A 22,355-nucleotide genomic window follows, 5' to 3' on the forward strand; every position below is an offset into this window, starting at 1 on the left:
CCCTTCCCATTCCCATTCCCATGCCCCCATTCCTGTGCCCCCATTCCCGTGCCCATTCCCATTCCTGTGCCCATTCCTGTGCCCATTCCTGTGCCATTCCCGTGTCCCTTCCCATTCCCATGCCCATTCCCATGCCCCCATTCCTGTGCCCCCATTCCCGTGCCCATTCCCATGTCCCCATTCTCATACTCATTCTCATGCTGATTCCCATTCCAATGCCCATGCCCCAGTTGCCATGCCAATTCCCATACCCCCATTCCCGTGCCCATTCCCATGCCCATTCCATGCCCATTCCAATGCCCATGCCCCGATTTCCATGCCCATTCCCATTGCCGTGCCCATTCCATTCCCATTCCAATGCCCATGCCCCGATTGCCATGCCCATTCCTATGCCCTGATTCCCAGTCCCATTCCCCTGCCCCCGTGCCCATGCCCGCTCCCATTCCATACCCATTCCATTCCCATGCCATGCTCATGCCCATTCCCTCTGGGGGAACAGCAGCAGGGGGAATTCCTTCCCAGAAAGGGTGATGGGACAATGTAAGGGGTTGCCCACTGGAGAGGAGTCCCTGTGCCTGGAGGTGCTTAAGGAGAGCCTGGATGTCACTGTGTCACTGGGTGCCAGGGTCTGGGTGACAGGGTCTGGGTGCCAGGGTCTGGGTGACAGGGTCTGGGTGACAGGGTGGTGTCAGCTCACACGTTGGACTCAGTGATCTCAAAGGTCTTTCCCAGCCCAGCTGATTCTGTGTAAAACCAACCCAAGCCTCCCCTGACACAGCTCCAGCCATTCTAAACCCTGATTTTTTTCCATGACCTATCCTGACCTCAGCTCTGAGTAGTTTTAAATGAGGAGAACCCCCTTTGGCCTCTCCTAAAGACAAAGGGACAGGAGCCATCTGTACATTTGTAATTTGATTTATCTGTCATGCACGTGGAGAGTGGCACATGTGCAGGGGTGCTGGTGAATTACTGACTGTCAGTGCTTTAAAACACCCCTGGGTCAGGCTGGGAATGGCCTGAGCTGTGCAGCAGCAAACCTGTGGTGCTGCTGGGGTGTGAGGGGGAATCCCCAGGAGCCAGAGCTGGGCTTCAGTCCCCTCAGCAGCTCTCCTGTCTAGTCCTTGGTGATGGAGGTGGCAGAATAAAGAGCAACTGGCAGCTGAATCTTTCAGCTCAGAACTGAAAACCCTTTGAAAACCAAGCCCCAGTGTCAGGAGGTGTTCTAAGGCCTTTACAGATGCAGCAAGCATGAGCTGAGAAAGCTGCTGCAAAGGCTCAGGCTATTAAAATAAAATATCTCCGTGCCAGTGGCCTTTATGGGATGTTTCATTACTTTTATGGCCGTGGAGCAGGCGTGAGTGGGGTCGGGAGCGGGGTTTGGAATGCAAACCTCGCTCTGAGGGGATGCAGCAGGGATTGTTTGCATTAAAAGTGCTGAGGCAGAGGCTTTGGCAACCTGGAGCAGAGTGTGGACACTTGATTTGTCACCCTTGTGACATCTTAATAGTGTGTTAATAAAACCCACCAGCATTCCAGTGCTGCAGTCTGCACCCCCTGGAATTCTTGGCTCCCAGAGATTGCCTGTGCTGGAGGGTTCCTGTTGGGGATGGAGAGAGATGGGGAGAGAGTGATCAGAATCCGATTTTGCTGTGGGATACGAACACTTATGTACTATTTTAGGGAGACTAGTAATGTGTACTACGGTGATTAGGTTAAAATCACCTACACACACGTATGCATGTAACAACGTCTCTCGCTTGCAGAGTTCAGTGGGATTTTCTTTTTTCTGGTAAATCCATCTGATTGAATCTTCTTGCAGTTCAGGTCTAATTTTCAAAGTTCTGTTTGCTTTTGCCAAGGCATCCTGTTATCAAATCTCTTATGTTAGCCAGCTCCACAGTCTGTCATCTGTCTGTGTCCCCCCATAGCAATGGGTTCCTGTGCAGGCTCGGGGGCACATCCCAGTCAGTGGAGCTGGGGATCCTCCCCAGCCTCTCCGTGCACAGAGTCAGTTCTTGCTGTTAATAACTCGAGCAGGTGACAGCCACGATGTCACCTTTGCAGCAGGATGTGCTGAGGACACAGGGCTGGCTCGTTTAATAAGCTGAGCTTGCAGATTCCTGCACCAGCTCTGAGCGAGGCTCTGCCAAACCAAGCCTGTCCCAGGTAACTGCAGGGTGGCCACTCTGCCATCCTCCCTTCTGAGGGACCCCCACCACAGCAACTCATCCCTGCAAACCCCACTGGGGGCTCTGTGGTCATGATTTCCTGTGATTTAAGCCTTGTGTCACCAGGTCTCTGCCCTCTACAGGGGCTGGTGGCTTGGTGACACCCAGGTCACCTCCTGTCACCCGAGCCCAGCTCCTGCACGGGGCTTTGTAAGGTTTCTGCTCAAAGGGCTTTTAGTGGGGCTGTGGTGACAGGGACCAAACGTTAGCTGGGGTGGGCAGGTGGCTTGTCCACACTTCTGGCAGAGGATGAGTGTTGGAGATGGGATCAGGGAATTAGAAAGGTTGGAGAAACTCTCTAAAGATCCTCGAGCCCACGCATTAACCCAGCACTGACCCCTGTTCCAGGCACCCCTCCATGTGTGTTTTGCACACTTCAGGCATGGGGGCTCCACCACTGCCCTGGGCAGCCAGTTCCAAAGCCTGAGCACCCTTCAGTGAAGGAATTGTCCCTGCTGATTGCACCCTGAGCCTGCCCTGGCCCAGCCTGAGGCCGTTCCCTCTCCTCCTGTCCCTGTTCCCTGGAGCAGAGCCCGACCCCCCCGGCTGTCCCCTCCTGGCAGGAGCTGTGCAGAGCCACAAGGTCCCCCCTGAGCCTCCTTTTCTCCAGGCTGAGCCCCTTCCCAGCTCCCTCAGCCTCTCCTGGGGCTCCAGCCCCTTCCCAGCTCCCTTCCCTTCCCTGGACTCCCTCCAGGTCCTTTTTGAATGTGAAGAAAAGTGAATTAAGAGCAAAGCAGGGAATGTTTCCCCCGGTGGTGCTCCTGCTGTGCCTGGTGAGAGTGGCTCTCTCCTGGACCCAGAATAACCCCGTGGCTGTTGTGTCCTCTCCAGGTGCTCCGTGGAGGAGCCAGCCAGCGTCCCCTGACTCCCAACCAGAACCAGCAGGGCCAGCAGACGGATCCTCTGGTGGCCGCCGCCGCCGTCAACTCCGCGCTCGCCTTCGGCCAGGGGCTGGCAGCAGGAATGCCAGGTACCAGCATTCCCAGCCAGGGAGAGCCTGGGGAATGGCATCTCCCAGGGCTGCCTTTGCCTGGCACCAGCAGTGCCTGCTTGTGTTGGTTTGGGGGTTCCTTCCGGGGCTGGGGTGTCCCCAGCTGGCAGCACTGAGGGGTCACGGGTGACCTTGTGGCACAGGTGACAGCAGTGTTACCTCCCTGTGCTGGCATTGTACTCCAAGAATCGATGGCTCCTGTGGAAAATCACCTCCAGGTTTTTCTGTGGATCGTGCAAGCTTAAGGGAACTGTATTTTAAACCTCAGAGGTTTCTTAGTCCCCTTCTTTCATCTCAGCTCTCCATCCCTGCCAGGTGCTTGACTTAACAGGGGCTTCCTTCCATGACTGCTCTTCCAAGAGGCTTAAAAACAGGAAAAGAAAAGGGATAAAAGGGAGCAGGGTTTAGTTCTCATTTCTAGCTCTTCACTGGAGGAGCTGCTGTAGGAATTCTGACTCTGATCCCTGAGGCTTTGGGGTAAAATGCAGCTGAAATTCAGTTATTCAGGACATTATTGTGATGGCAAAGCACAAACCTGAGCTCATTAGAATAATGTGCAGATATGTCCTGCTGGTCAAATGGAAGGAAAAATGGATTATTTGGGTTTCAGGTCTCCTTGCTGGCACTGTCACGTCCTCGTTAATTGGGTTTTTCTGTTGTTTAAGAAGAATGTTGCAGTATTAAGTTACAGAGTGAACTGTGCAGATTTCCAGCAGTCTGCAGATTTCCTTTAATCTCTGTTATTTGGGTTGTATTTGCAAAGCAAATACACACATATATACAATTATAGATGTATGTTTGTACTTGTATTTGCAAAGCAAATATTCCCAGGGAGCATTCTCTTAGTGAACCCCCCACCTTAGAGAGTCACTGCATTTAATTTTATTGCTTTCATTTAATGTGGAATTCCCTAATGAGGTGCCTAAATCACTGTGTTCTGGAGCCTGCTGCTGTGTGTATCAGCAGCATTTATGAGAGTTTATTTACATGCATTAAAGAATATTTTATGGTACCAACCTTCCAAAATGCAGAAGTGGAAGTTCCCTGAGGGTGCACCGTGGCAGCCCCAGCTCTGAGCAATCCCAGCACATGTTGTGTGTATCATGGAGCAGAAATGGAGCTTTTGTATTTCAAACCCTTTTTTAGCTGAATTTGCACTGGTGACAGTGTAATAGAAAAGATTCAGGCGGCAAAAAATCTTTTCTACCTGCAATTCTTAGTGTAAAATCGTGGACATTTTTGGGGAAAGCAGGGCTGTTCTTGCTTCTTTTTTTCCCATTCAGCTTTTCCTTTAAAAACCCTCTTGCACTGCACTCACCTGGACATGACTGATGTGTTTGTCACCTGCCCTGTCACCTGTGCTTGCCTCTGCAGGTTACCCAGTGCTGGCTCCTGCTGCTTATTATGACCAAACAGGAGCCCTCGTGGTCAACGCCGGGGCCAGGAACGGCCTGGGGGCTCCCGTGCGCCTGGTGGCCCCTGCCCCTGTCATCATCAGCTCCTCTGCAGCCCAGGCAGGTGAGTCCTGTCCCCTCCTGCTCAGGCAGGTGAGTCCTGTCCTTCCCTGGGTCAGGCAGGTGAGTCCTGTCCCTTCCTGCTCAGGCAGGTGAGTCCTGTCCCCTCCCTGGGTCAGGCAGGTGAGTCCTGTCCTTCCCTGCTCAGGCAGGTGAGTCCTGTCCCCTCCCTGGGTCAGGCAGGTGAGTCCTGTCCTTCCCTGGGTCAGGCAGGTGAGTCCTGTCCCCTCCCTGGGTCAGGCAGGTGAGTCCTGTCCTTCCCTGGGTCAGGCAGGTGAGTCCTGTCCTTCCCTGGGTCAGGCAGGTGAGTCCTGTCCCCTCCCTGGGTCAGGCAGGTGAGTCCTGTCCCCTTCTGCTCAGGCAGGTGAGTCCTGTCCTTCCCTGCTCAGGCAGGTGAGTCCTGTCCCCTCCTGCTCAGGCAGGTGAGTCCTGTCCTTCCCTGCTCAGGCAGGTGAGTCCTGTCCTTCCCTGGGTCAGGCAGGTGAGTCCTGTCCCCTCCCTAGGTCAGGCAGGTGAGTCCTGTCCCCTCCTGCTCAGGCAGGTGAGTCCTGTCCTTCCCTGGGTCAGGCAGGTGAGTCCTGTCCTTCCCTGCTCAGGCAGGTGAGTCCTGTCCCCTCCTGCTCAGGCAGGTGAGTCCTGTCCCCTCCCTGGGTCAGGCAGGTGAGTCCTGTCCCCTCCCTGGGTCAGGCAGGTGAGTCCTGTCCTTCCCTGCTCAGGCAGGTGAGTCCTGTCCTTCCCTGCTCAGGCAGGTGAGTCCTGTCCTTCCCTGGGTCAGGCAGGTGAGTCCTGTCCCCTCCTGCTCAGGCAGGTGAGTCCTGTCCCCTCCCTGGGTCAGGCAGGTGAGTCCTGTCCTTCCCTGGGTCAGGCAGGTGAGTCCTGTCCCCTCCTGCTCAGGCAGGTGAGTCCTGTCCTTCCCTGCTCAGGCAGGTGAGTCCTGGCCCCTCCTGCTCAGGCAGGTGAGTCCTGTCCTTCCCTGCTCAGGCAGGTGAGTCCTGGCCCCTCCTGCTCAGGCAGGTGAGTCCTGTCCCCTCCCTGGGTCAGGCAGGTGAGTCCTGTCCTTCCCTGGGTCAGGCAGGTGAGTCCTGTCCCCTCCTGCTCAGGCAGGTGAGTCCTGTCCTTCCCTGCTCAGGCAGGTGAGTCCTGTCCCCTCCCTGGGTCAGGCAGGTGAGTCCTGTCCCCTCCTGCTCAGGCAGGTGAGTCCTGTCCTTCCCTGCTCAGGCAGGTGAGTCCTGTCCCCTCCCTGGGTCAGGCAGGTGAGTCCTGTCCCCTCCTGCTCAGGCAGGTGAGTCCTGTCCTTCCCTGCTCAGGCAGGTGAGTCCTGTCCTTCCCTGCTCAGGCAGGTGAGTCCTGTCCCCTCCTGCTCAGGCAGGTGAGTCCTGTCCTTCCCTAGGTCAGGCAGGTGAGTCCTGTCCTTCCCTGGGTCAGGCAGGTGAGTCCTGTCCTTCCCTGGGTCAGGCAGGTGAGTCCTGTCCCCTCCTGCTCAGGCAGGTGAGTCCTGTCCTTCCCTGCTCAGGCAGGTGAGTCCTGTCCTTCCCTGCTCAGGCAGGTGAGTCCTGTCCTTCCCTGGGTCAGGCAGGTGAGTCCTGTCCCCTCCTGCTCAGGCAGGTGAGTCCTGTCCCCTCCTGCTCAGGCAGGTGAGTCCTGTCCTTCCCTGCTCAGGCAGGTGAGTCCTGTCCCCTCCTGCTCAGGCAGGTGAGTCCTGGCCCCCACAGTGGTTCAGACAGGTGAGTCCTGTCCCCTCCTGCTCAGGCAGGTGAGTCCTGGCCCCCACAGTGGTTCAGACAGGTGAGTCCTGTCCTTCCCTGGGTCAGGCAGGTGAGTCCTGTCCCCTCCTGCTCAGGCAGGTGAGTCCTGGCCCCCACAGTGGTTCAGACAGGTGAGTCCTGTCCCCTCCTGCTCAGGCAGGTGAGTCCTGGCCCCCACAGTGGTTCAGACAGGTGAGTCCTGTCCTTCCCTGGGTCAGGCAGGTGAGTCCTGTCCCCTCCTGCTCAGGCAGGTGAGTCCTGGCCCCTACAGTGGTTCAGACAGGCGAGTCCTGTCCTTCCCTGCTCAGGCAGGTGAGTCCTGGCCCCCACAGTGGTTCAGACAGGTGAGTCCTGTCCCCTTCTGCTCAGGCAGGTGAGTCCTGGCCCCCACAGTGGTTCAGACAGGTGGCTTCAGGTCCCTCCAAGTGCCTGCTGTGTCCCCAGTGTCCCCACCCCTCCGTGCTCCGCTGGCAGTGATGACAAACTTGCCCTCACTGAGATCCATCCAGGGGTTGTTGCTGAGAACCATCCTCTGTGCTCAACTTGGGCTGAGCCTGCGGAGCAGCCACGGAGAGGGGGAGGAGCAGGAGCTGGAATGATTTTGGAGAGTTTTGTGGCAGGTGTTTAAATTTGTCCCCTGGCACCAGCTTTCTTACCTGCTGGAGCCTTCAGAATTCCCAGTGGCCCCAGGGAGAGCTCAGAGGAGCACCTCCAGGGGCTCCAGGAGAGCTGCAGAGGGACTGGGGACAAGGCCTGCAGGGACAGGAGCCAGGGAATGGCTCCCAGTGCCAGAGGGCAGGGCTGGATGGGATCTTGGGAATTGGGAATTGTTCCCTGGCAGGGTGGGCAGGGGCTGGGCTGGAATTACCAGAGCAGCTGGGGCTGCCCCTGGATCCCTGGCAGTGCCCAAGGCCAGGCTGGAGCACCTGGCACAGTGGGAGGTGTCCCTGGGGTGGAACAGGAGGAGTTTTGAGGTCCTTTCCAACCCAAGCCATTCCCTGATTTGTGCTTTATCATACCACCATGCCTAAAATGGCCTTTGCCATGAGTTGCTTTGGCATTTACTTGGGTTCCTTAAGAGTTCAAGGCTTTTAAAAGGATTTTTCAATCTGTTGGTGTGAGTAGTGCTTGCCAGCACTGGGCTCAGATTATGAAATGGGCCTTCTAATTGTTTTTTCGTAGCTCTTGTTTATTTTGCTTTTTCTTTAACTTTGGAACTGGCTGAAAGCCAGAAGTCCTCGGGTTTGATGTTCTTGGCACTGCAAGTTCATGCTTCATGTGCTGAAGGATCATTTCAATTATTTCAAAACTCGGGTTTCTTAACTGGCCCTTGTGAGTGTAGGGCTGCAGTGATTGGACTCTTGGATCTTTGGAGAAAGAACCATTCCTGGTTTTGATCTGTGCAGCCCCAACAGCACAAGAGCAGCAAGAGCAGCTGGGCATGTCTGTGGGCAGCTCCCTTAGAACAAACAGATTTATGCAGAGTTTTGTCCTGAAAGAAAAACCTGTAACAATTCAAAGCAACCTGCTAAGTTTTAACTTCCAGAAGTGTGATGAAAATGGATCTTTTTCGGTGCCTTTTCCAATTTTTTCCCGTTTCTGTGTCCCGCAGCCGTGGCAGCGGCCGCGGCGTCGGCCAACGGAGCAGCAGGAGGGCTGGCAGGGACCACCAACGGCCCCTTCCGGCCCCTGGGCACACAGCAGCCGCAGCCCCAGCCCCAGCAGCAGCCCACCAACAACCTGGCCTCCAGCTCCTTCTACGGCAACAACTCCCTGAGCAGCAACTCGCAGAGCAGCTCGCTGTTCTCGCAGGGCTCTGCCCAGCCCGCCAACACCTCGCTGGGCTTCGGCAGCAGCAGCTCCCTGGGAGCCACGCTGGGCTCGGCGCTGGGCGGCTTCGGCACGGCAGGTGAGGGCTGCAGGGCAGGGCAGGGCTGCAGGGCAGGGGAGAGGTGCAGGGCAGGGGAGGGCTGCAGGGCAGGGCAGGGCTGCAGGGCAGGGGAGAGGTGCAGGGCAGTGAGGGGTGCAGGGCAGGGCAGGGCTGCAGGGCAGGGGAGGGCTGCAGGGCAGTGAGGGGTGCAGGGCAGGGGAGAGGTGCAGGGCAGGTGAGGGCTGCAGGGCAGGGGAGAGGTGCAGGGCAGGGGAGAGGTGCAGGGCAGGGGAGAGGTGCAGGGCAGGTGAGGGCTGCAGGGTAGGTAAGGGGTGCCCAGCAGGTGAGGGGTGCAGGGCAGGGCAGGGCTGCAGGGCAGTGAGGGATGCAGGGGCAGTGAGGGATGCAGGGGCAGTGAGGGGTGCAGGGCAGGGCAGTGAGGGGTGCAGGGCAGTGAGGGGTGCAGGGCAGTGAGGGGTGCAGGGCAGGTGAGGGGTGCAGGAGCAGTGAGGGGTGCAGGGCAGGGCAGGGCAGGTGAGGGGTGCAGGGCAGTGAGGGGTGCAGGAGCAGTCAGGGGTGCAGGGCCAGTGAGGGGTGCAGGGCAGGGCAGGTGAGGGGTGCAGGGCAGTGAGGGGTGCAGGAGCAGTCAGGGGTGCAGGGCCAGTCAGGGGTGCAGGGCAGGGCAGTGAGGGGTGCAGGGCCAGTCAGGGGTGCAGGGCAGATGAGGGGTGCAGGGCCAGTCAGGGGTGCAGGGCCAGTCAGGGGTGCAGGGCAGTGAGGGGTGCAGGGCAATGAGGGGTGCAGGGCAGTGAGGGGTGCAGGGCAGTCAGGGGTGCAGGGCCAGTCAGGGGTGCAGGGCAGTGAGGGGTGCAGGGCAGTCAGGGGTGCAGGGGCAGTCAGGGGTGCAGCTTTCGGTGCTGCCAGCCAGGGGTTGTGTACAGATCCCCAAGAGGACAGGGCTGCTGAGGGACGTCTCTGGAGCTGTTCATTTTCCAGCAGCAGTCTCATGACATGGTTATGACGTGGGAAGATGCCAGCAGCTCCTCGGCAGCAGACACAGAGCTCAGTGTTACAGCTCACTGTAAAAGTTGGGATATGGGAAAGGGAACACGTGCAAGGACCTCCTGGGCATCTGGAAATGCCCTTAGTGCACCCCACCTGGGACCACAGCAGCCCTGGGGGGAGGCAAGACGTGGAGGAATACAGAACATTGATTAGAAGAGGTATCAAAGAGGAGCTCCACGTAATCAAAATGCCCATAAGGCTTTCGATGAGCAGCAAAAGAGGGAAGAAACCCCAGCAGAGTGGTTAGAAAGGTTGAGGGAAGAATATGAGGCAATATTCAGGGGTTGACCCTGACACGGTGGCCAGACAGATCCTACTAAAGATAAATTTTGACCAGTCACACAAAGCAAAAGCATGTTGACAGTACATTTATCCAACCACTGTAAGCACACGTACCTTTGGTTAAAGCAATGCTGGCTTATTTCAGGTACAATACCTGCTTGTAAGCCTTAAAACACAATGCACAGAGCTGTTATTAAGCTTAGAACTTCCTAATATCTCTCTAGAGATACTTTTCTGTGATATAGGGAGTTATTCTAGCCAAGCATGAATACACAGAGCATTGTTCTATTTGTCCTTACTTTTCTACTTCGCATATGATTTTTTTTGCTGACAAATCTTATGACTTCTGCTTAGCTCTAATTGCAGTTCTGCTGTCTCTGAGGCCTGCCTTTTGCAGCTTTCCCAAAACCCTCTGATGTTAAGGATTCCCACACCTGGGAAAAGGAGCGTGAGGAGAGCACCAGAGTTCAGGAGTTTGTGCTCTGAGCTGAGCCCTCCTCATCCATCCCGGCCTAACTGGGAATTTTCCTTTAGGGACTACTTCAGGCTTTAAAATCTGCAGCAGTTCTTGGCAAAAATGCTTTTAGTAGGTGATAATTAGCAGTAGCAGAGTAATTAACTTGGAAGTGTGTTTCCCTGCATGTGGAGTCCTGGGCTGACAGGAATTGGTTCCAGAGTGTGTCAACCCCTCTCACCTCGGAGTAAAGGCTGAGGAACTCCTCATGGCTTTAAAAAGCTGATCTGAGGTGGTTTCTGTGCTTTATTCTGGGAATTGTTCCCATCACACACCAGAAGAATCACTCTGTGGCTGCAGACACCTCCCATCCATGCTTTGATGCTGGGCAGCTGGAGACCAAGGCTCCTTTCAGAATCAAACCCATCCAGAGATGTCTTTTAGGACTTTTTTTCCTTAGGTTTGTGGTTTTTTTTTGAAGTGGAACACTTGTTTTAATTACTGCTCAGTCTCAGGGCAGTAATTATGTCCTGAACTTTGCTGCTCTCATCAGTGTGAGGGGCAGGTTCCAACCTGGCTCCATCAGAACAGGCTCAGGGAGGAACAGTTTGCAATAAAAAGTTATTCTAAATATTTGAAGAGAGAGAATATTGAAGAGTTCAACCCAGCCTTGAGAATTGGAACCATCTTGGTTCCATGTAAACAAAGCATTTGCTTCTCTCCCCTCAGTTTATTTAACTAATTGAATTCCATGAGTGGTTTGCTCAGTGCCAAGATGCACAAAGTTGTTTTCCCTCAATCAATGAATAAAACTCTGATCCTGCTGCTTCTGGAGCCTGTGTGCACTCACCAAAGATGATCAATTCATTGCAGTTAACAATTTCACTGTTTATTAAACAAGATTTTAATGGAAAATTGATTTTTTCCCCTGCAAGTTGACAGTGCATTTAAAGAGTTTGTATTTGCCTATCGAGACAGCTCTTAAAAACCGTGGGGGTTAGGAGTGAAATTGAATTCAGATTTCCAGCTCCATAAAGCTGGGGGCAAACAGGAGCTGATTTCTCATCTGCTGAAAGATGAGCACAGGGATTTCAGCACCAGGCTGGGCATGCTCCTGAGCAAACAGGGACCATCTCCTGGCGCTGTGGTCAGCAGCAAACAGGAGGGGGAGTTCAGATCTCCCTCAGCCCGGGAATGTGGGGGAAGGAGCTCTGGGGAGCTCAGACCTTCTCCTGAAGGGCCAGAGCAAAGGGCTCAGCGTGTCCCCGAGTGCTCGGGGTGTCCCCAAAGGGCTCAGTGTGTCCCCAGGTGCTCGGGGTGTCCCCGAAGGGCTCAGTGTGTCCCCAAGTGCTCGGGGTGTCCCTGAAGGGCTCAGTGTGTCCCCAAGTGCTCGGGGTGTCCCCAAGTGCTCAGTGTGTCCCCAAGTGCTCGGGGTGTCCCCAAAGGGCTCAGTGTGTCCCCAAGTGCTCGGGGTGTCCCCAAAGGTCTCAGTGTGTCTCCCAAAGGTCTCAGTGTGTCCCCAGAGTGCTCAGTGTGTCCTCGGAGTGCTCACCATGTCCCCAAAAGTCTCAGTGTGTCCCCAGAGTGCTCACCATGTCCCCAGAGTGCTCAGTGTGTCCCCAATGTCTCAGTGTGTCCCCGGAGTGCTCACCATGTCCCCAAAAGTCTCAGTGTGTCCCCATAGTGCTCAGTGTGTCCCCAGAGTGCTCAGTGTGTCCCCCAAAGGTCTGAGTGTGTCCCCAAAGGTCTCAGTGTGTCCTCAGTGTGTCCCCAAAGGTCTCACTCTGTCCCCGAAGCTTGGTCCCTTCCTTTAGGGAGATTTTTATCCTTTGACCTTTCTACTCAGGGATTTTTGGAGCTGTTTTTCCATGTGCTGTGGCACAATAAAACCTCCAAAGGACTGGAGGCAAAGACAAGATCCCAGATGATTTTTTTAGCTGTTTGATCATTAACAACGTGGTTTTAACGACTCTGACTGGTTTTAATGCCTGTGTTTGATCACTTTCCCAAGCACCAGCCCAGTGCAGTGGCGCTGTGGCTCTGCAGTGTTGGGGCTGGTGGCATCTCCCATTTTTCCCGTTTCTGCAGTGGCCAACTCCACCACGGGCAGCGGCTCGCGCCGGGACTCGCTGACGGGCAGCAGTGACCTGTACAAGAGGACCTCGAGCAGCCTGACCCCCATCGGGCACAGCTTCTACAACGGCCTGGGCTTCTCCTCCTCCCCCGGGCCCGTGGGGATGCCCCTGCCCAGCCAAGGCCCCGGCCACTCGCAGACACCTCCTCCTTCCCTGTCCTCACACGGATCCTCCTCCAGCCTCAACCTGGGTAAGAGCCCTGCTCTGCTCTCCTGGAGCATCCCTGATTCCCCGAGGCTGGAGTTCTGGGGGGACTCACAATCATTGAGGTGGAAAATAATCTTGAATTCAAGTCCAGCCCTCCTGGTGTGTGTGTCCTTCGTGGTTCATCTTTCCTCCTTTTTCCTATCTCGGTTTGAACAGACAGGTGTCTGCTGAGCAGGGCAGGAGCCTCCCCTGAAATGGAAAATGCAAACCCCCTCTCTCTGAATTATTGTAATTTTGAAATTGAGGGGCTCTCAGGCAAAGATATGGGAGCAGGAATAACAGTTCTTTGCCAGGGAAATGAAAACTACAAATGCAAGAGCACAAAGAAAGCAGTGCAGAGTCAGAGCAGGCCCTGGCAGGCTGTGGGGCAGGGTGCTGGCAGCAGTCCCATTCCATGGGGGCTCAGCCCTCCTGCAGTGCCAGCTGTGCTTCTGCTGGAGCAGGATCCTGCACAAGGCTGGAGTTTTCCTCTGGAGCTCCAGGGGTGGTTATGGAGCTCTTGTCCTTTGGGAATGCAGTGGATAAGGCTGCTGTGGTGTTGCAGGGCTCAGATTGTATCCAGGTAGGAATGCTTGGCTGCTCCCCCTGGGCGCAGCCTCTGCCCATGGGATGCTGGAATTTTCTCAGCCATGCAGGGACACTCAGTGGCCATGGACAGAAGAGATCTCCTGGAGGGAGGATTGGCTGTGGGAGAGAGAAAGAAAACTGCCCAGAGAACAGCAGAGAGCTGCCCCAGCTCTGACAGCTGGGACAGAACACACAGCCCCATTTCCAACCTGAGACATTTCCTCAGCTCAAAAATTAGGGATAATATTCCCAAGTGTTTATAAAACAGGATTTTCTTGCACTGGTCTTGGTAACAGTAACAATGTTTTGTGGAATAAAATACATAAGGAGAGTTGATCTTCAATTTAAATGGTTTTAAAGGGCATGTTTTAAAATACCCATTAAATTGGGAATAATGAGCTTGGAATACAATTCCTCCTTTAACCAATATTCCCTGGAGCAGTGCTCAGCTTTGAACTGAGGATTTGGTGACTTTACCTTGGAAAATTTCCCATCAGTGTGGCCTTATCAGAAGCACAGGAGGAATAATTTTGGGAAGATCCATGACTTTGTGCAGCTGAATCTTCTCAAAGAGCTTCTGCCTGGCTCACAATAAAATAAATCTTAAAAATAAATGAAGCAAATATTAAATAATAAAGCAGTGCCCATCTGAACCTCCTGCAGTGTTCATTCCCTCATAAACAAACCAAAGAGATTATTTGTTGCACCTGCAGCAGGTAATTTAATATTTCCTCCAAAAATTCACTTGGTTTTGGTTGTGTCATGAATCTGCTGAGTTTAACAAAACTTCTGCCTCTCAGAGCAGTTTTCCCCCCTCAGCAGACACTGTATTTATTATGTTTATTCCATGCATGTGTGATAAATCCAGTGCTGGCTCTGGGTTAGCTGGAATAGTCATAAATATGATTTTTGAAGATCAGGTTTAGATTTACCGTCGTGCCTTGTTCAGAGCTTGAATAGAACTGGAAGGATTTTGACTTTGTTTATGCAGCTGTGGGGGCCTTGGCTGGCAGTTAAATGGCCACAGTAAATTAGTCCTGAGGAGGAAGCAGATTCCAAACCTTGGGAAAAGCTGGTTGCCTCTGCAGCAAATCCAAAAATCTTAAAAATTCGTTGGAATCAAAGAACTTAAGAATTCCTCTGGATCAATGGAAGGTTGATCTCTCTGGGAACAACCTCTGGAAAGAAATTGAAATTAGCACCCCCAGAAATGGGTTGTGCTCCAGAGGATCAGTGTGGGGCTTCCCATCTTCCCAAAGTATTCCTGTCCTTGTAGCCTTGTCCCCTCTGTGGCTGATGCTGTAGGTCAGGTGTCACCTGGGATAGCTCTGATTTTGGGGGATTTCACTTTGAAATCCATGAAAAGTCGTTCTGATTTTTCAAGTTGTGCTTTCATCAGTCGTGGGGCAGAGGGCAGGGGAGGTCTGGTTTCCTTTGTTATAAAATCAGTTCTAATGGGGAGGAGAAGGCTCCAGGGAGAGCTCAGAGCCCCTGCAGGGCCTGAAGGGGCTCCAGGAGAGCTGCAGAGGGACTGGGGACAAGGCCTGCAGGGACAGGAGCCAGGGAATGGCTCCCAGTGCCAGAGGGCAGGGCTGGATGGGATCTTGGGAATTGGGAATTGTTCCCTGGCAGGGTGGGGAGGGGCTGGGCTGGAATTGCCAGAGCAGCTGGGGCTGCCCCTGGATCCCTGGCAGTGCCCAAGGCCAGGCTGGACACTGGGACAGTGGGAGGTGTCCCTGCCATGGCAGGGGTGGCACTGGGTGGGATTTAAGGTCTCTCCCACCCCAAACCATTCCCTGATTTCTCTGTAGTCCCACAAGCAGGCATCCAGGGATTCCAGGGATCCAGGGGCAGCCCCTGGGGATCCAGGGACCCTTTCCCTTCCTTGGGAAAGGAGAGTTCTGGCACCAGCTCCAGAGACATTTGCCCAGCTCAGAGATGTAGAATCACAAAATATCTGAGCTGGAAGTGAGCCACAGAGGTCATAATTAATAATTAATTAGGCTGTTATCAGATACAGATACAGAATTCTCATCCAGTTCCCTGCGTGGGTGCTTCCTCCAGGTGTCCATGGCCGAGGAGTGCAGCTCCCTCAGCTCTGTTTTTATGGAATACTTTCATTCCAGCCCAGCTGCCAGGAGCTGCTTCTCTGCAGCCAGCCCTGCCAAGGTTTCCTTGGAGCTCTCCCCTCCATGGCACAGATTCCTGCAGCTCATTTCCCTGGGACTCCCCCTGCCTCACCTCGGCCCTGCAGGGCCCTGTGTGATCAGGACTGAGTTCCACCCAGGAAAATCCATGCAGGCTCCTCCTGCACCAGCAGAGGGATCCCAAGCCCTGCAGGAAAGGCAGAAATCCAATCCTCTGCCGCCGTGCTGAGCCACATCCTGAAAAATTGCAGGCAGAGAAACAGCACTGGAAGGTTTAAGTTTGTTCTGTTAAAGCTTCTCTTTGTGGGATGAAGCATCACCTGTCCCCATATTCCTGGTTTTGGGTCACACAGCATCTCTGTTAATGTGGCTGCAGAAGTTTTGACCATTTGTGAAAGCACAGGGCTTTAAAATCTTTCCTGGTTTTAATTGATTGGTATTACCTGTGTTTAATAGTGATTTGTGGGTTTATATCCACTTTTTTTATACTTTTATATCTGTCCCCCACCCCCAGCACACTTCTTTTAACTCAGTCCTTGCCAGGGCAGCAGGAGAGGTGGGAAAAACCTGAGGATGGAGGCAAAGGCAGTGGAGACAGCAAAAAAGCTAGAATTTGGGAGTGTTGGGATTGCCCCTGGTCTGGTTCAGACATTGTGGACACAGAAGGAGGAGCAGAAGTTGTTGCACTCTGTCAGAAAGCCACAGTCACAGATTTGATGTCATTGAATAGAGTCAGAATCACAGAATTCCCTGACTCAGAAGGGTTCTTTGCTGGAGTCTGTAGCTGTTCCCACCCGAATCCAGCAGTGCCACAGATGCTTGGACACATCCCCTTCTAAATTCCTTGGTGGGCAGCTGTGGAGGATCAGAAATGGGACATCACACCATGATCAATATCATCAAGTGAAGCCAGTTTATGGCAAAAACAAAACTATATTTATACTGTTCTGTTGTTCACACACCTCAAGCTAATGCATGATTGGTTAACTCCTGTGCATGCATTTTGAGCTTTTGGTTAATTTAGTTATTTTTTCTTCTTTGTGCATCTCGCTGCAGTTTTCTTGTCTGCCTTTACATCCTAAACTGTCTGGAGTTGAGCGTGTTCTTCTCCTTCCGTGTCCTTCAAGGGCATTGTGACCTTCTACTCAGTCTCTATGAAGGCTGGATTGTGCATATGTTGCACATGTCCATTGTCCTGCAAAAAACTCTCAACAAGCAGCTCACTCAACTTAGGAGTCACAAAATGGGATCATTGAGGTGGGAAAAGCCCTTTGGGGTCACTGGGTCCCACCTGTGACTGATTAACTCAGCCCAGCTGAGTGCCATGCCCAGGAATTCCTTTGACATCTCCTGGATGGGGAATGCGAACCTCCTTGGCCAGTTCCAAGGCCTGAACACCCTTCCAGTGAGGAAATCCTGCCTAGAAATCCCACCTAGAAATTCTTCTTAGAAATCCCACCTCAAAATCCTGCTTAGCTGAATGTCAGACCCCCCCCTCATGTTGGAACAGATTTCAGGGGTCCAGTGTCACATCCCTGTGTCCCAGTGAGGCCCATCCATGCTTTGTTTCCTTGTCTTCATGAGGCCCATGTCCTGTTCCCTTATCCCATCCATGTCCGGTTCCCTTATCCCCATCCATGCCCCATTCCCTTATCCCCATCCATGCCTCATTCCCATATCCCCATCCATGCCCCATTCCCTTATCCCCATCCATGCCCTGTTCCTTATCCCCATCCATGCCCTGTTCCCTCATCCATGCCCTGCTCCTTATCTCCGTCCATGCCCTGTTCCTTATCCCCATCCATGCCTCATTCCCATATCCCCATCCATGTCCGGTTCCCTTACCCCATCCATGCCCCGTTCCCTTACCCCCATCCATGCCCCGTTCCCTTACCCCCATCCATGCCCCGTTCCCTTACCCCCATCCATGCCCCGTTCCCTTATCCCCATCCATGTCCTGTTCCCTCATCCGTGCCCTGTTCCCTTATCCCCATCCATGGCCTGTTCCTTATCTCCATCCATGTCCTGTTCCCTCATCCATACTCCGTTCCCTTACCCCCATCCATGCCCCGTTCCCTTACCCCCATCCATGCCCTGTTCCCCCATCCATGCTCCGTTCCCTTACCCCCATCCATGCCCTGTTCCCCCATCCATGCCCCGTTCCCTCATCCATGCTCTGTTCCTTACCCCCATCCATGCCCCGTTCCCTTACCCCCATCCATGCCCCGTTCCCTTACCCCCATCCATGCCCTGTTCCCTCGCAGGGGGGCTGACGAACGGCAGCGGCCGCTACATCTCGGCGGCGCCGGGGGCCGAGGCCAAGTACCGCAGTGCCAGCAGCGCCTCCAGCCTGTTCAGCCCCAGCAGCACGCTGTTCCCGTCGTCCCGGCTGCGCTACGGCATGTCCGACGTGATGCCCTCGGGCCGCAGCCGCCTGCTCGAGGACTTCCGCAACAACCGCTACCCCAACCTGCAGCTGCGCGAGATCGCGGGCCACATCATGGAGTTCTCCCAGGACCAGCACGGATCCAGGTGGGCCGGGCAGCCTGGGCACGGCTGCTCCTTGGGGGAGCGTCCGCTGTGTTCTGCAGTTGTGTTTTGTTGGTTCCGTTTCTGTTTCGCGGTTGAGTTTTGCAGTTGTGTTTTGTAGCTGTGTTTTGTTGGTTCCATTTCGCAATTCCGTTTCGCGGTTGAGTTTTGCGGTTACGTTTTGCAATTCTGTTTTGTGGTTCTGTTTCACGCTTGAGTTTTGCAGTTGTGTTTTGTAGCTGTGTTTTGTTGGTTCCATTCCGTGGTTCCATTTCGCGGTTGCATTTTGCATTTGAGTTTTGCGGTTGTGTTTTGTTGGTTCCATTTTGCATTTGAGTTTTGCGGTTGTGTTTTGTTGGTTCCATTTCACGGTTGCATTTCGTATTTGAGTTTTGTTGGTTCCATTTCACGGTTGTATTTCACATTTGAGTTTCGCGGTTGCGTTTCGCAGTTCCCAAAGCTGAGGCAGACCAGGGAATAAGCAGTAAAAGCCAAGCCAGTGTCACTTGGAATCCCCAAGGATTGTCCAGTCCAATTCCTGGCCCTGCCCAGACAGCCCAGCAGTCCCACCCTGTGCATGCCTCAGAGAGCTGTCCAGGGCTGGGGACAGGTGCTGGTAGCAGGAATTCCTCCTCAAATTTAGCCTGCAGAAAAGGAGACTCAGGGCTGACCTCAGCACTCTCTGCAGCTCCTGAAAGGTGCCTGTGGCCAGCTGGGCTTGGGCTCTTTCTCCAGGAGCTGACAGAACCAGAGCACACAGCCTCAGCTGCCCCAAGGGAAATACAGGTTGGGTAGCAGGAAAAAGCTTTTCATGGCAAGAGTGATAAAGTTCTGGAATGGCTGCCCGGGGAGGTGGTGGAGTCCCCATCCCTGGGTGTGTTTAAAACAAGCCTGGATGTGGCACTGGGGGCCAGGGTTTAGCTGAGGGGTTGGGGCTGGGCTGGACTCGATGGTCTGGAAGGTCTCTTCCAACCCGGTGATGCTGTGAATTTGTGAATTCTGTGAAAAGGAGCTTCCCTGCTTCCCTGCTCGCTCATGCCACTGGCACGGCTTAATTCATTTTAAAACCCAGCTGGATACGAGGCCATCCTCTGTTACTCCATTGAGATCTGCTTTGCTTGGAATGAGGATTCCAGCATGTGGCCATGGCCCTCATGGCCATGACCACCCCAAGCTTTCAGATGGCTGGGTAAAATGTGTTTGAAGAGCTTTGCAAATTGTGGATGACTAAAATGTCTTAAATTTGAATATTTAACTTGTGATGGAAAGCTTAGGTTAATGAGAGTGCTTAATCTTCACGCTGTAATAGGATTTTTCATGGTCATTTCTGGAACGCAGGGGTGAGGCTTTGGGAAGGGGCTCAATGAACAGATGTGCCCGTGGCGTCACTCCAAGACCTGTTTTTCAGATTTATTCAGCTGAAACTGGAGCGTGCCACCCCGGCAGAGCGTCAGCTGGTGTTCAACGAGATCCTGCAGGCAGCCTATCAGCTCATGGTGGATGTGTTTGGGAACTACGTCATTCAGAAGTTCTTTGAGGTGAGTCTGCCCTCCCCTGCCGCTCGTCCTGGGGTTGGTGCTGTGCTGAGGTGTTGGATGAGCCTCATCCTGCCTTGAGGATGAGGATGGAAAACCCTGCCTTGAGGCTAAACCCCTGCCTGACCTTCAGCACTGACACCATCTCCTCCCCACAAGCTGTTGGATCTTTCCTGCTGGGGTGACTGAGGGGTGGGACTCAGATTCATCCTAAAAGTAACACTTGGAGAAGCAAAAACGTGTCACGATAAACAGCGAGGGTTGTAGGAGATGTAAATTTCCAGTGGGAAGTGGGTGGGGGTTGGAATGAACTGAGCCTTAAGGTCCCTTCCAGCCCAAACCAAACCACTCTGGCATTCTGTGAGGTGCAGACCCAGCAAAACCTGTCAGTGCTCCTGGACTTGGGAACAAGGGAGAAACTTCTCCAGTGGCAGCAGCTGCTGGGAACGTGTTGTGTCCCTCCACCCCTCTCTCTGCACGCTGGTCTGGTTCTTCACCAGGTGTTCCTGGTGCTTCTGCCCAGTAATGAGAATCAGAATCACGGAACCTCCTGAGCTGGAAGGGACCCACAAGGCTCAAATCCAGCTCCTGGCCCTGCCCACACACCCCAACATGCCTGTGCATGCCTGAGACGTTGTCCCAGCACTTCTGGAGCTCTGGCAGCCCTGGGGCTGTGACCTGTCCAGGGCTGGTTGGTCACCCTGGTGGCTCCAGCCCCTTTGGGGTGTGCAGGCAGACACAGAACACATCTGGCTGTGCCAGTTCACCCCTTTCCCATGGGGCTGCTCTCTCATCCTTCTCAGCGGGCAGCTCCTGCCTCCAGGGTGGGAGGGCAGTGCCAGTGGCCAGGGCAGGGGTTTGTCCTTGCAGTGACTGTTTCTCCTGTCCCAGTTTGGCAGCCTGGAGCAGAAGCTGGCGCTGGCCGAGCGCATCCGTGGGCACGTGCTGTCCCTGGCCCTGCAGATGTACGGCTGCAGGGTGATCCAGAAGGCCCTGGAGTTCATCCCCCCAGACCAGCAGGTAATTGTAAGTTTCAATTTTAACTTTCTTCTTGATGTTTGATGTTCCTGAGCTGTCCCTCTTGTGCCTGGTGTTCCCTTGGTTTGGTTCCTGGCATGTTTGTGGTGTTCCTTGTGCGTGACGAGTCCGTGCCACTGTCCTTGGTTGTCATTGTCACCTCCTTGTTCCCCTTCCCTGGCCATGGGGCTGCTTCTCTGTTAATTCCCTGGAAGCAGATCGTGTGTGTAGGGAAAACTGAAAATGAGGGTGAATTAAAAGAGATTTTTAAATCCCTTGAAGGAAGAGCTTTGCCTTTAATATTCACCGAGTTGCTGCTATGTGGGTCAGCATCCTGCGCTCCTGCAGGGAGATGGATGAGGAGCTCCTCGTTCTGCCTTCAGAGAGATGTGGCTGATAGCCCCACTCAGAGCTCATTAATGAAGCACTTCCTCAAGGGTTTTGGGAACAGTGAATTGAGATGAGAAATACGCTGGGCAAGCTGGCTTGGGAAGGGTTGGGAATGGTTGTAACAGGAATCTCAATGTAGCCTGTGAAATTAAAAATATGAAAGAGGCTTTAGGAGTGGTCCTTCCCTTTAGGCTGAGCCTGAGCCAAGTGTGTCAGCAGGGCCGTGCCCAGGCTCCAGCACTGCTGCTCCAAGGATTTACTGTCTCCTCCAGAGTGGCATTTTTGAGTACTCAGTGCTCCCAAAATTCCTGGGTTTGATTCACTTATAAAACTGAATTCACCCAGATCTTGTCAAGCCTTAAAATGCCCCAAAGTGTCATTTCTGTTTGTGAGTGAAGCTTCTACTCCACATGTGGGGTACACCAGTAATGTCTAAACTTCATTAATTCCTTAATTATCACCTGTGTAAAATCCCAGCAAGTTCTGAGCTCAGAGCTGACCCTGTTTTAGTGACAGGTGACCCTGATAACCCAAAGAGTTGGTGAGCTTCGTGCATTTTAGATTTGCTTCTCTTGAGGGGAGCAGAGAGGAAAATGGGGGATGCACAGGAAAGCTGTGGCTCACTTAGGATTTCTTTAATTTGGATTCTTGGAAGAGGATGCTCATCAAGAAGGAGGGCTTTATCTTCCTAGAATCCCAGGATGGTTTGGGTTGGAACGGAGCTCCAAGCTCCTGTTCCAGGGCCCCTCCCAGCAGGCCTGGCTGCTAACGGGATGTCAGAGCAGGTTTCTGTGTCCAGCCAAGCCTCATGTCCTGGCCATGGGAGCACCCCTGACTCCTGTGCCATTCCTGCCCATCCCCAGCTGTGCTCTCTGAGCTGGGGATGCTGGTGGTGCTTTCTGTTTGTGCTCTGTCCCCTGTAGAACGAGATGGTTCGGGAGCTGGACGGGCACGTGCTCAAGTGCGTCAAGGACCAGAACGGGAACCACGTGGTGCAGAAGTGCATCGAGTGTGTGCAGCCTCAGTCCCTGCAGTTCATCATCGATGCCTTCAAGGGACAGGTGAGGCCCTGCCCAGCTCCTGCTGCCTGCTTGGAACAGCCTCAGAGTGCCTGGACTTCAGCTCTTCAGTTTCAGCAGCTGGTGCTCACAAGGTTGATGCAGCCACATGAGAGTCCAGAAACTCCTTGGTCACATCTGTGTTATCATTTCTGGGCAGAGCTCTCAGAGTAAAACCTCCTCACAAGTCTGTTCCCCTGGAATATTGAATACTTTTGAGTGATGAGGGAAATCAAGGCTCTCCCTAATCCATCTTCCCAGTGAGGGTGGTGAGCAGAGTTTTCTGCTGAGGTACCTTAGTTATGTCTAAACTTAATTAATTCCTTAATTATCACCTCACTTGTGTAAAATCCCAGCAAGTTCTGAGCCCAGAGCTGATCTCCTTTTAGTGACAGGTGACCCTGATAACCCAAAGAATTGGTGGACTTTGTGCATTTCAGATTTGTTTCTCTTTGAAGGGAGCAGAGAGGAAAATGGGGGATGCACAGGAGAGCAAACTTTGATTTTGCTCCCTGTCTGTGCAGGTGGCTTAGAGGAATGCTGAATGCTGATTCCCAGGGGGCAGGGAAGAAGCAGGAGTTTCATCTGGAAATGGGCAATTGTCCTTGACTCTCTTAGATT

General features: G+C 53.6%; 1 protein-coding gene and 1 non-coding gene across 9 annotated transcripts in view; both read left to right on the forward strand.

Moving 5' to 3' along the window:
- PUM1 (pumilio RNA binding family member 1) overlaps positions 1-22,355 on the forward strand; it is an 89,175-nt gene that overhangs the window by 55,754 nt on the left and 11,066 nt on the right. For 5 of the 8 annotated variants that reach the window (XM_053964464.1, XM_053964466.1, XM_053964467.1 and 2 more), the window contains 8 exons: positions 3,060-3,198; positions 4,594-4,737; positions 8,091-8,387; positions 12,238-12,474; positions 17,470-17,737; positions 19,143-19,272; positions 20,161-20,295; positions 21,600-21,737. In XM_053964464.1, coding sequence (XP_053820439.1) covers positions 3,060-3,198; positions 4,594-4,737; positions 8,091-8,387; positions 12,238-12,474; positions 17,470-17,737; positions 19,143-19,272; positions 20,161-20,295; positions 21,600-21,737 — 1,488 coding nt within the window. The remainder of the gene's footprint in view (positions 1-3,059; positions 3,199-4,593; positions 4,738-8,090; positions 8,388-12,237; positions 12,475-17,469; positions 17,738-19,142; positions 19,273-20,160; positions 20,296-21,599; positions 21,738-22,355) is intronic. The other 3 variants (XM_053964473.1, XM_053964470.1, XM_053964471.1) reach the window with 1 other exon arrangement.
- LOC128800000 (small nucleolar RNA SNORD103/SNORD85) lies at positions 6,945-7,036 on the forward strand. The gene has a single exon (XR_008434900.1). It is a non-coding gene; the product is annotated as a small nucleolar RNA SNORD103/SNORD85 (small nucleolar RNA).

This window comes from Vidua chalybeata, chromosome 25 (genome assembly GCF_026979565.1).
Source record: "Vidua chalybeata isolate OUT-0048 chromosome 25, bVidCha1 merged haplotype, whole genome shotgun sequence".
Taxonomy (NCBI): Eukaryota; Metazoa; Chordata; class Aves; order Passeriformes; family Viduidae; genus Vidua; species Vidua chalybeata.